Raw genomic sequence first — 13,355 nt, 5'->3', positions numbered from 1 at the left:
GCCACTGCTACTCAAGCCTACCTCCTGGTTCCCAGCAGGGGTGAAAAAACCCAAGTTCCACCTCAGCACCAGCATAGACTCCTGTAATCTCCCCCCCTGCCAAGGGCTTAGCCCTCTTCCCAGATTGTGAGCTTAGTTCCAGAAGACACTGGCGCTTCAGCTGATTCAGAGGTTCTGGGGGTCTCCTTCTCTGGTGAGGCCTTCCTGGGACTGGATCTGTGTCAGAGTGACTGTGAGGTTGGGTTCCACTCCTTTCTCAGCAAAGCAGCTCCCTCCTTCTGACCTTCCAAGCCGTCCTTGGTTGGAAAATGATCTCAGCACATTCTTCTGTGGATTTTGCTGCTCCAGGAATTGTCCTATGGCATTATTTGGATGTTTTTTGGAGTGATAGTGTAGTGAGTTCGAGAGCTCGCTGCCTTTCCTCCACCATTGTCTTTTTAGGTGTTTTCAGTTGTGTCTTATTCTTTGTGATCCTATTTAGAGTTTTCTTGGCAGATACTGGAATGGTATGTGTGTTTTTGGCATGTGATTTAGGTATAATATTTAGGCATGTGATTTAGACATGTGTTTTAGGCATGTGATTTAGGTGTGTCAGGAAGAAAACAATCCAAAGATTGACTTGATGAAGGGCAGCTAGGTAGCACTGGCCCTGGATTCAGGAGGACCTGAGTTCAAATCCGGCCTCAGACACTTGACACTTATTAGCAATGTGACCCTGGGCAAGTCACTTTACCCTCATTGCCCTGTCCCCCCCAAAAAGATATTAAACACACACACACACACACACACACACAGCCCTAAATCACATACCATTTTCAGCATACAGTCTTGCTATTTCCCATACATACAACCCTGGAATTTACCTGATTCCACCTCTTTGAATTCCTATTTTCTTTGAGGTCACATCCATCACCACTTCCTACTTTCCTTTCCTGCTTCTTTAAGCTGCCAGTGTATTGAGTTTGTATTTGTGTTTGTACATATCCCATCCCCCCATCACATATTCGTTCTTCTAGCTTGTTGTTGTTCAGCTGTTTTAGCTGTCTGATGCTCTGTGACCACATTTGGGGTTTTCTTGGCAAAGGTACTGGAATGGCTTGCCATTTCCTTCTCTGTTTGGCACACAGTAGGTTCTTAATTAATGATTTTTTTGATTACTTGAGAACCAAAGAATAGAGAGCCTTGAATGATAAGCAAATTAACTATTTATCTACCTGTTTATTTATTTATTCATTCATTTATCTATTTATCTATCTATCTATCTATCTATTCATTTGTTCGTTCGTTTGTTTGTTTGTTTATCAGATGATAAGAAACATTGAAGTTTATTTGATGGTAGGAAGTCACCATAAATAATACTTTAGGATGATTAATTGGCATCAATTGGAAAAAGAAGGAAGATGAGGTCAGAGATTTTGAAATCAGCACAACCCCACTCCACTTCATCTCCTATGTTGTGTTTCATGAACAGTTTCCTTGAACTTCCTTCTTAGGGAAGTGTCTACCATTATCAGTACTTCTGCCATAAGTTGCCATCTCCTTTTCCTGAAGGAGAGAAGGGAAGAAATTGTGCATTGGCAAACACACACACATACACACACACACAGCCATGCTGCTGTGTTTTGTCATATCTTCTTTTTTTTTGTAGTTTAGTTTTTATTTCATAATCATAAACTTAACTCTGTTTAGCCAACTTGTGGAAGGAAAAAGGAAATGAAATCCAAAGAGAATTGCAGCAAGTGAGAGCACAAGGATTATAAGGTATGAGAGTAGATGGGGTTCAGGGGTGCTCTCTCCAGCTACAGAGGAATGGTTTGATGGTTAAGACAAAAAACAAAACAAAAAAACTTATGAGAGTTGTCCACAGTCAGCAATGGTGATCTTCTTGCTGGTCTTGCCATCCCGAGAACCGAAACGCTCCATGGCTTCCACAACATTCATGCCTTCTTTCACTTGGCCAAGGACAACATGCTTGCCATGCAACCAGTCAGTCTTAGCGGTACAGATGAAAAGCTGGGAGCCATTTGTGTTAGGTCCAGCATTTGCCATGGACAAGATGCCAGGACCAGCACGCTTCAGGATGAAGTTCTCATCAGCAAATTTCTCCCCAGAGATGGAGTTGCCACCAGTGCCATTGTGGCGTGTGAAGTCACCACCCTGGCACATGAACCCAGGAATGATTCTATGAAAGCAGGATCCCTTGTAACCAAATCCCTTCTCTCCAGTGCTCAGAGCACAAAAGTTTTCTGCTGTCTTTGGAACCTTGTCTGCAAAGAGCTCGAAAGTAACCCGGCCCAGGGGCTCGTTATCGACGGCAATGTCGAAGTACACCCTGGGATTGGCCATGGCCACAGATGCCTGGGAAGGAGGCGATGGCGGAGGCAGAGGCGGCGGGGATCGGCGTCCGGCAGGCGGAACCAAGACTAGGACTCCCGGTGGCGGTGGCGGGTCTGCAAAGCCGTCATATCTTCTGAAGATGGAAAGGAAATGGGTGGTGAGGCAGAGGAACCAATTCACTTTTATAGATAATTGGAGGTCACATGATTCTCAAACATTCATCAAGAGGAGAGCTCAGTCTCTGAAATCCATCTGATATAGTGGCAGTGAATTTCATATTACGTGAGGGGCTGAGTCCGAGGTACCTCTAAAACACGGCTGATGTACTGTCATCTTGCCCAATTGATTGAGGGGACATCTCAGATTGATAGGTGGCTTCCTTAATCATCCCCCCCTTACAAAAATATTTTTGGAATTCTATGTGAGGTTGAAAAGCAAGCATTTAAATTGCTATTTTGTCAATACCTCCTTATTTAAGGTAATTTTCAGCTGACTAAAGTTCAAATGGTTTTGTCTGGTGTTCACAGCCCTTAATAACTTGGGATTACCCTTAGGTAATGTAATTGTCCCCTCTGTGCTCTCTAGGAAAACAGGGTTAAATGACTTACCCAGGGTCACACAGCTAGTAAGTGTCTGAGACTAGATTTGAACTCAGGTCTTCCAGAACTGGAGATCTGGTACTCTATCCACTGTGCCACCTAGCTGCTAGAAAAAGATACTCTACAAGTTCAATAGTAAAGAATGAGCATACCTGTTCCTATATAATCCTGAAAGCATTTTTGTTGCTTCTAATTATTTTTGACAATTAAGTTCTTTTCATTTCCAATTCTTTGATTCTTAGTAAGGTTGATATTTTTCCCCAGACAACTATTAACAACTTGGGTTTCCTCTTTTGAAAACTGTCTGTCCACCTGCATAATTATAAAGACCAAGTTTAGACCAAAAAAAAAAAAAAAGAAAAGAAAATGCATCTCTTCTTTGTAAAAGGTGTCAAACTTCGTAGAAATGTTGGTTACTTTTACCTGAACTGCTTTCTTTTTTACTCTTTGTTTCTTGGTGCAAGTGAGAAGGAAGGGACATGTTTGGAAATGAAGGTGATACAAATATATTAATAAGCATTTTTTAAAAAGAAAATTGTCCATTCATATGCCTCCCACTGATCTTGAGACAACAGAGGACTACCTCTGAGTGATTGCTGAGCTAGGTGTAATTTATCTCCTGTAACTTTATTGCACAAACATATCCTCCAGGGAAGAAAACAGAAGGATACTTTCCAAAAATGAAACAAAGGCAAAAACTGTATCTGATTACCAAGACTTGAGAGGATAAGAAAGGAAATGGAAAGAAACCTTTGAAAATATGGGCACATGAATAGGCTCATTGTGTTCTGTACATTTGTGCACACAAAAGGCAGGTGCAAGAATGGGAAAAGAGGATAAACAATTACATAGTACCTACTATGTGCCAGGCATGCAGCTAAGTGTTTTTAACATAAATATTATCTTATTTGATCCCTACAACAACCAAGGGGGTAGACACTATTATTATCTCTATTTTACGGTAAGGAAACTAAGGCAAACAGAGGTTGTAACTTGCCCAGGGTCACAAAGCTAATAAGTGTTTGAGGCCCAATTTGAAATCAGGTCTTCCTGATTCCAAGCCCAATGCTCTATCCACTGAGTCACCAGCAGCCCAAAAAGGATAGTAACTGCCTAGAATCCCACTCTTAGTAAGGAAGTACATGAATGTGATGGTGGTGTTGGTGTTGTTATTTTATTTTAGAAGAATACCTTTGAGGTCCCCTCTTTATATACATGAAAGAATTAAGACTCAGAAAGAAGTTAAGTGATTTGTATTAGATCACACAGGAAATAACTAACAGAGCTGAGACTTGAACCCATATCCACTTATTCCACATTCAAGGCTCTTTCCATTGCACTATGATTGGAGGGAGCAGTGACCAAAAAGAAAAAAAAAAGTATCTTTCACAGAATCATTGATTTAGAACTAAAAGAAATCTTAGTAGTTATCTAGTCTATTCCTCTCATTTTACAAATGAAGGAATGGAAGAGAAGTTAAGTGACTTATCCAGAGTCACACAGCTAAAAAGTATCTGTCAGAATTAAAACTCATATCTTGGGGGCAGCTAGGTGGTGCGGTGGATAAAGCACTGGCCCTGGATTCAGGAGGACCTGAGTTCAAGTCCAGCCTCAGACATTTGACACTGCACTAGCTGTGTGACCCTGGGCAAGTCACTTAACCCTCATTGCTCCGCCCCCCCCCCCCAAAAAGAACTCATATCTCCCTTCACCTGAATGGAAAAACATTACAAAACAAACAAGCAACCTTTTATAGTATAATTTTGTGGCAATGGTTTATATAATACCCCTCCCTCCTAAGCACTGTATACCCATATTTATAATTGGGACCAATATGGCAATAGCTTATATTTGTCCATTGCTATAGAGTTTACAAAGTATAACCAATCAAACTGACCTTCTTGCTGTTCCTAACCCAAGACACTCCATCACTCACCTGCCTGCCTGCCTTGTACTGACTATCCCCTACGCCTGGAATGTACTTCATTCTAACCTCTTAGAATTCCTGCTTTTCTTCCAGATTGAACTGAAGTGCCCCACTTGCTTATGAGGCCTCACTACATCTTTCCCCTACCCACCTCCAACACCCTGGCTATTTGTGCTTTTCAAACAAAGATGAACTTGTATCTGTTTTGTGTTTAGTTTACACCTTTACACTGTATGTTGTTCCCTATTACAATTTCAGCTCCCTAAAGGGAAGGATTAGTTAGCTTCTACCTGTGTATCTTCAGTGCCTGACACCTAGTAGGTGCTTAATAAATGCTTGTTGATTAATTATTACCTCATTTGGATCTTCACAACAATGCACTGAGGTAGGTAATGTGAGTATTGGTATTTTTGTTTGACAGAGGAAGAAACAGAAATGTAGTGGTAAGGGATAAGAGGAGTAGATTAAAATAGGGGCATAATAGTAACAATAATAACGACAATTCTGGATGAACCTGAGTTCTACCTTTAGTCTGGCCACTGTGGCTCCCTATGTGACCTTGGACAGAACCCTTCCCTTCTCTGGGCCAGTTTTCTTTTCTATAAACGAAGGAGTTGGGATAGATAAGTCAGTGAGGCTCCCCATCGGTCTCCAGTTCTATCATTAGTCTATAGTCATATGGCAAGTTGTCAGCTGGAAGCTGGAAGTTGACAGCGTGGACAGGCTCTGCAGGTCAGGGATGGGAGTTGCTCCCCGGGTGGGTACCCACCATCATGACTGACCTCGTGATCAGGGCCTGCCTGCTCTACTTACTTTGAGCAGAAAAAGCTGCTTTCTTGGCTGCCCTCCCAGCCAGATGCAGCTGAACACAAGGCGAGCCAAGACAGCTTTCTGCAGTACCAGCTTTGAAAAGAAAGATCTGTTTCAACCTGGAGGACTTAATGCCTTTCATTCTCCTCACTTCTACTTTGGGCAGGAGGAAAATGTGAGTACCTACTTTTTTTTCCCCTTCTCAAAGTACAGACCAACCTTTGAGAGCAATTCAGCCTTACAAATATTTGCTTGAAACCTGCGCCTCCTTCTGGCCGACTTTGGGAAACAGCGGGAATTTCTTTTGTATCCTCTGAAACATGCTCATCTTCAGCAAGCCACTTCGATGTTAACATCCTAGGATTTAAAGACAGAAAGAGCCTGATGGATTCTCTGGTCCAGTCCCCAACCCCCAATACACACACACACACACACACACACACACACACACACACACACACACACACACACACACACACACACACACACACAGCTTCCATTTCCTCTCATCTGCCCCTTAACTACACCTCTTCCCCTAACCCTCTCTATTCCTTTAAGAGCACATGCAGGTAGCTTCTATCTCCCGTAGGCTTGCTGCATGGTGAAGAAAATCCTTTTAATTGCCTGCTGAGCTGGAACTGAGTGTGAATACAAAGGGATCTGAGCAGATGATGTCTCATTCTCTTCCCTGGTGGCAGTCAGAGGCCAGAACTGCAAGGCTCCTGGGTAGAAGGGGAGGGGTCCCTTCACTCAGCTGCCATATGTTACACGGGGCCTATGTTTCCTCTCTCTCTATTGTGTTTCCTCTGTCTTGTTCTTAGGTGAATGAGTTTCAGGAGATGGGAGTGCCTGGGTGATTAGTGACACTGGGGGAGCCACCAAGGGCAACACTCAGCTGATTGGAGAGACCAGGTGATCCATCAAAGCCATCTGAGGTCCCACCGACAGCCAGAGTCCCAGAGCCAGAAGCCACAGAAGTCGAGTCTGGTGATGAAACCTTGAAGCAGCCCCGAAGAGCAACCTGCTTGAGCCCGCCCGGTAGGGAGCCATCTTAGCTGAGCCAGGGAGGAAGTGAACCTGGCATGGACTCCTTGAAATGAGAAAAGGAATATCAGGGCCAGGAAATACTATCCTTCTCCCCTAGGTTACAGATGGGCTGGGTTGTTTTGTATTCATCACTTTAAATCTGAGTCCACCTTCCCCAGAGACTTGTTGGGGGGGGCAGAGAATGTGCCTCCTGTTTGCGAGGGGGGACCCTTATTGTATTTCGGTCCTTGTATTTTCTTAGCAAATATTCCTTTGAAAAAGCTAAGTGATGGGGCAGCTAGATGGCACAGTGGATAGAGCACCAGCCCTGGAGTCAGGAGTACCTGAGTTCAAATTTGGTCTCAGACACTTGACACTTACTAGCTGTGTGACCCTGGGCAAATCACTTAACCCCAATTGCCTCACCAAAAAACCAAAACCAAAACCAACAAAGAAAAAGAAAAAGCTAAGCAATGTTAACCAGTTACTGATACTAAGGGAATTATGCTCTTGAGCAATAGTGATAGAAAATTCCCAATTCCTGAGGGTTATTCCAAGAACCCTGAGCCACCAGTGCAAGTGAGGATTGGAAGAGTGAGCTCAGAGTATGGATTACAATAATTTTTAGGAGATTTTCCTTTTTTTGAAGTTTTGTTTGGTTTTGGTTTTGGTGAGGCAATTGGGGTTAAATGACTCGCCCAGGGTCACACAGATAGTAGTTGTGAAGTGTCTGAGGCCGGATTTGAACTCAGGTCCTCCTGAATCCAGGAGTGGCACTCTATCCACTGTGCCACCTAGCTGCCCCTTTAAGTTTTTTTAAATGAATAAGAAAAGCTCTCAAATTAGTTAATGTGGATAAAGTGCTTTGAGAACCTTAATGCCTTATATAAATGAGAGCTATTATTTTGTGTTTTGTTTTGTTTTGTTGGTGAGGCAATTGGAGTTAAGTGACTTGCCTAGGGTCACACAGCTAGTAAGTGTCAAGTGTCTGAGGCCAGATTTGAATTCAGGTCCTCTTGAATACAGGGCTGGTGTTTTATCCACTTCACCACCTAGCTGCCCCAATGAAAGCTATTATTAATAATTAATATTATCATTGATCAGATATTAATAGTTGTTATGATATCCTAATATAATTATCATAATTTGTTGTGATGTAATATTAATAATAAAATGGACTATTGGTTTACCACAAAAACCTGCTAACTGGGCTCTTTGCTTCTAGCCTCTCCCCTCTCCGAGCCATCTTCCACACAACTGCCAAAGTAGTATTTTGAGACGATACCACATCAGTGGACCAAATGGACCCTATCAGTTCCCTCCACAAAAAGCTCCCAGTGGCTCCCAATGCTTCTAGAATAAAATGCAAACTCCTTTGTTTGGCGTTCACAATCTGGCTCCAGCTTGCCTTTCCATACTGAATATTCTTCCTCCCGCATACCATATTCCAGGCTAACTTGCTTACGGACTATTCCTCATACACAACAATCCGTCTCGTGCTCCCAAACCCTTTACACAGGCTTTCACTATGCCCATAGTGCTCTTCTTCTTCCCTACTGCCTCAGAGAACCCCTAAACTCCCTTTAAAGTCCAGTTGGGAAAGACCTTAATTTAGAAAGGCCAAGGTCACCCAGTGCATCCCTGCCCATCACCAGTCATCCTGACTTCTGTCTTGCCACCAGACTTCAATGTCTCTGGAGGAGAGCTCTGCCTCACTTCAATCCAATTCATCCACAAGTCAGTATATCACTCTCCTGATGTCACTGGTCCTCTTCAGGAAGGACAAGCAACAAAAAAGTTCTAGTGTTACCTGCTTCAAGAAACTTTGCCTTAGCCTCCCTGCTGTTAATAACCTCCTGAAATTACTTTGTATATACTTTACATAAATTTGGATGTATATCTCTCAAGGTTGTTATAAGGATCTAATGAGATATTGTCTTATCACAGTACCTATCACATATTAGGTACCTAATAAATGCTCATCCTTTTTCTTAATGTACTATAATATTGTATACTGTTGTTGTTTGTCCTTCATTTCCGAAGAGGACCATGACAGATGTCATGACTTGTACTGAATTGGATTTAAGTGAAGAAGGGTTGTACAAAGTCACCATCCTCACTTTTTCCTCTGGAGTCATCTGGGTCCAGTGGCAAGATATGTTAACATAATGACTAGAGATGGCCCCAGATGTTTCAGGCAATTGGGGGCAAGTGACTTTCCCAGGGTCACATAGCTAGAAAGTGTCTGAAATGAGATTTGAATTCAGGTCCTCCCAACTTCAGGGCCAGTGCTCTTATCTACCGTGCCACCTAGCTGTCCTAATATTGTGTATTATGGCTGTCTCACATGTCACCATTTGCATTTATTAGACTGTAAGCTCAATGAAGGCAGAAACCATGTCTAATCTATCATCATATTCTGAGGTCTATCCAAACACTGAAATGAATGATTCCATAAAGAATCACAGACTCTTAATGCTGGTAGGGACTTCAAGTCCCACTCATAACTGAACAAGAATACTTTCTACTCGGGGGAAGCTAGGTGGCGCAGTGGATAAAGCACTGGCCCTGGATTCAGGAGGACCTGAGTTCAAATCTGACCTCAGACACTTGACACTTACTAGCTGTGTGACCCTGGGCAAGTCACTTAACCCTCATTGCCCTGCCAAAAAGACAAAAAAAAAAAAAAAAAAAAAGAATGCTTTCTACTCAACAAAAGGTCATCCAGTCTTTGCTCAAGAAGGAGAACCCTACGTTGAGTCATCAATAATCACTCTTCAGTTCTAGCCATTCATCCATTTCTAGATCCACTTCACCATACCATCTCTCATCTAGCTGACATCTCTCCTTGTCCATAGGAATCATAAAAGAGAGTTTGCCAGATGCTTTGAATAAAGTCAGAGTAGACTCTAAATATAGCATTCCCTGACTCTATCAATCTAGTTCCTAGCATGATGGTCACATACTCAATTCTGAAGCTGAAACTCAAGCATAAAAAGATGATCACTATTTGAGTAAAGAGGGGGAAAGAAATGTGAACTCTTGTGAAGTAAAGGGAACCAGGAGTCTTTTCATACATCAGGAATGACCTCTAGGTGGCAAGACATAGGCATCAATCAGCTTATAATAATATGTCCTGCTTTCGCATTTAAGTCTTTTTTCCTTTATAATTAAACAGTTTTCTTCCAATGACATTATTCTCTCAGGATTAGAAATGTAGTTCATAGAATGTCAAAGGCAAAGATAGAAGGTATAGGTAGAGAGGTATCACGATGGGTTTTTGTTTACATAGCAAATGAATAGCAGGGCCAGGACTGGAACCCAGGTCTCATTATTCCCAGTACTGAGCTTCTTCCAGCTACCATACCACACTACCTTTCTAGAACATGACACATACAAAATGGGAAAGATCACAAAAGGGACTCTGAAGAATGCTTAGTCCAACCCATTTGTTTTTTAATAGATCAGGAAACCGAGGCCCAGAAGGGAGTGAATTGTCTGAGGTCTCATGAAAATAGGCTCAGTAGGTAGAGCTCTGGGTCTTGAGTCAGGATGTCCTAAGTTCAAATCTGGCCTCAGATACTTGCTAGCTGTGTGGCCCTGCGCAAGTTGTTTTTTTCATCTGTAAAAAAGGGACAATAATAACACCTATCTCCCAGCGTTGTTTTTCAGATCAAATGGAATGAGAGAAATTGATGGGCTGTTTTGCTGGCATTGAAAATGAAATGATTATTTGGTAGATTTTTACTTAGGATTTTAAAAAATGACATTTCTGCTCATTATTGAGCCCAAATTTCTAATCTAATAGTCGCAAATTGAATTTTGATTTTCTTGAAATCTCTAGCTTTGGGGGACAATGACTGGTCCTTTTATATTGATCATCTGACCTCACTGTCCTCTGGTAGCTGGCAGTCATAAACAGCAAGGGCTTTAACGGCACCTCTATTTATGATTATATATTAATATTTTAAATTTGAATTTTATTGCTATTTAATTAATAATTATTTATTAGTAAGCAGATATAATACATGGGGGAAAGCCCTGTATCCTCCAAATATTGCACATATGAAACCCTCATTGTCCACTATCACTAGAGCTAATGCTGACATTGAATAACTGACCTAGTACCAAAGAATGACAGAGATGGAAGGAAGGAGCCCTGGGGTGTGGGCACAGCTTTGGACCCATAATTGAGAAATCATGATTCCCGTTTTGGCTTTGATCTTCCTAGCTGTGGGAGCATGGGCCTCTGTCACTAGGCCTCTCTGAACCTCAGTTTCCCCATTTCTAAAATGGGTATAATGGTCACTCACACTGCCTACCACACAGGGGACATACTTCATAAAAGTGAATAGTGGTGATTATTGCTGTTATCACTGCTGCTGTGACTACTAATTACTACTTATAGTAGTTACTACTAGTATTATTCCTAGTAGTAGTAGTTGTGGTAGTAATAGGTGGTGGTGGTGGTGGTGGTGGTGGTGGTGGTAGTAGTAGGAGGAGAAGAAGAAGAAGAAGAAGAAGAAGAAGAAGAAGAAGAAGAAGAAGAAGAAGAAGAAGAAAATTAGAGTTGGAAGGAACTTTGATGAAGATATCTTCTCCAAGGAAAGGAACACTGAGTTTGGAGTAAGAGTAAATGGGTTGGGGCAGCTAGGTGGCGCAGTGGATAAAGCACTGGCCCTGGATTCAGGAGGACCTGAGTTCAAATCCATCCTCAGACACTTGACACTTACTAGCTGTGTGACCCTGGGAAAGTCACTTAACCCCTATTGGCCTGCAAAAAAAAAAAAAGAAACAGGCATTTTCTCTGGCTATCTCCCATGCCTGGAATGTTTTCCCTCCTCATTTCTGCCTCCTGGTTTCCCTAGCTTCAAGTCCCAACTAAAATACCACCTTCTATGGGAAGGCTTTCCCAATCCTTCTTAATTCTAGTGCTTTCTCTCTTTGAATTATTATATAATTTGTCCTGCGTATAGCTCTTTTATACATATTTACTTATTGCCTTCCCCATTAGACTGTAAGCCCCTTGAGGCCAAGGACTGTCTTTCACCAATTTTTGTATGATAAACATTTAACACTATGCCTGGCAGATAGTTGGAGCTTAATAAATGTTTATTCACTGAAAATGTCAAAACTGGAAGGGAATAGTACAAAAATAACCTAGAATCTTGGGGGCAGCTAGGTGGTGCAGTGGATAGAGCACTGACCCTGCATTCAGGAGTACCTGAGTTCAAATCCAGCCTCAGACACTTGACACTTACTAGCGGTGTGACCCTGGGCAAGTCACTTAACTCCCATTGCCCTGCAAAAAAGCCAAAACAAAACAAAACACCTAGAATCTTAATGGGGGAGAGATGCTAGGAACATATTGTCAGAGATGTAACGAGCTTTCAGAAATACTCTGTCAGAACTGGAAGAGACCATAGCAATTACAGCAAGTCCAAGCCTCTCATTTTACAGATGAGGAAACCGAGGCACAGAAGGTAGAAGTTATTTGTCCAAATTTTGGACTTTGGGAGTATAAATGATTTCCAGCTGACCCTCCTTCTGTGAGCAAGCACAATGTCATTTCCAGGGCATCTTCTCTGCCAGTCAAGTAAAAAAACAGAAGCAGATGCCGAGTTAAAGCCAGGGATTAAGAACAATTCAGATGAAGCCCCAGGTACAAACCAAGGTTAGAATGTTGGGAGGGGATGTGCAAATGCTTCACAGTAGTAGTTCTCAGAATATTGTCCTCATTCTAAAGTGTATGTCCCAGACTAAAATTATTTTTATAATAATACTAAGGTGTTTCGATTTCTAATACCATTGATATAGATAGATGTTATTCAGTTGTGTCCAACTCTTTGTGACCCTATTTGGGGTTTTCTTGGCAGAGACACTGGAGCGGTTTGCCATTTCCTTCTCTAGATCATATTTTAACAGATGAGGAAACTGAGGCAAACAGGGTTAAGTGACTTGCCCAGGGTCACACTAGTAAGTAACTAGTAAGTGCCTGAGGCCAGATTTGAACTCAGGAAGATGAGTTTTTCTCACTTTAAGCCGTGCACTCTAACTACTATGCCACCTATCCACATAAACCAAAGCTCTTTGGAGGCCTTGATAATTTTTTTGTGTGGGGCAATCGGGGTTAAATGACTTTCCCAGGGTCACACAGCTAGTAAGTGTCAAGTGTCTGAAGTCAGATTTGAACTCAGGTCCTCCTGACTCCAGGGCTGGTACTCTATCCACTACACCACCTAGCTGCCCCAATAATTTTTAAAAGTGTAAAAAGACCAAAAGTTCAAGTTCATAGCTGTGGGTCAATGGAGACACAGCGAAGACTAGGTCACCATGGTGAGTCTCAGACATTATTGACCGGCTGAGCCAGTTCAGGGATGGAGGCTGAATGATACCAAGGATATTAGTCTGAAATGGAAAACAGGGGTCTAGACATGTTGGATGAGTATATGGAGGTGTGAGAACAGGGTTTTCTGACAAGAGATACAGGAAGCATTCATTACCAGTGAATCCCTTGGCCAGAGTAACCAAGTGCATAGGAAACAGGCCTAGAATTGTGAGCAGGATCTGTGTGCTCCCAGCCCTTTGCCCTTGAGACTTGTTTTTACGCACAGGTATTGACCCTAGCAATCTGTTTCTCTGTTAACTTCCCACAA

The 13,355-nt window shown here is 42.2% G+C and overlaps 1 protein-coding gene across 1 annotated transcript; it reads right to left on the bottom strand.

Annotated features, from left to right (window-relative positions):
- Positions 1-1,750: 1,750 nt before the first annotated feature.
- Positions 1,751-2,361, bottom strand: LOC122735212 (peptidyl-prolyl cis-trans isomerase A-like). Its single transcript, XM_043976577.1, has one exon. It carries the CDS (start codon positions 2,344-2,346, stop codon positions 1,849-1,851), a length of 498 nt encoding a protein of 165 aa, XP_043832512.1. The 5' UTR covers positions 2,347-2,361; the 3' UTR covers positions 1,751-1,848.
- Positions 2,362-13,355: the final 10,994 nt, after the last annotated feature.

Source organism: Dromiciops gliroides, chromosome 1, assembly GCF_019393635.1.
Source record: "Dromiciops gliroides isolate mDroGli1 chromosome 1, mDroGli1.pri, whole genome shotgun sequence".
Classification (NCBI taxonomy): domain Eukaryota; kingdom Metazoa; phylum Chordata; class Mammalia; order Microbiotheria; family Microbiotheriidae; genus Dromiciops; species Dromiciops gliroides.
This window is presented reverse-complemented; position numbering and strand designations above follow the sequence as displayed.

Bases quoted from the DNA above. Each gene is read 5' to 3' on its own strand.
- LOC122735212 (XM_043976577.1), bottom strand. From the start codon at position 2,346: ATGGCCAATCCCAGGGTGTACTTCGACATTGCCGTCGATAACGAGCCC.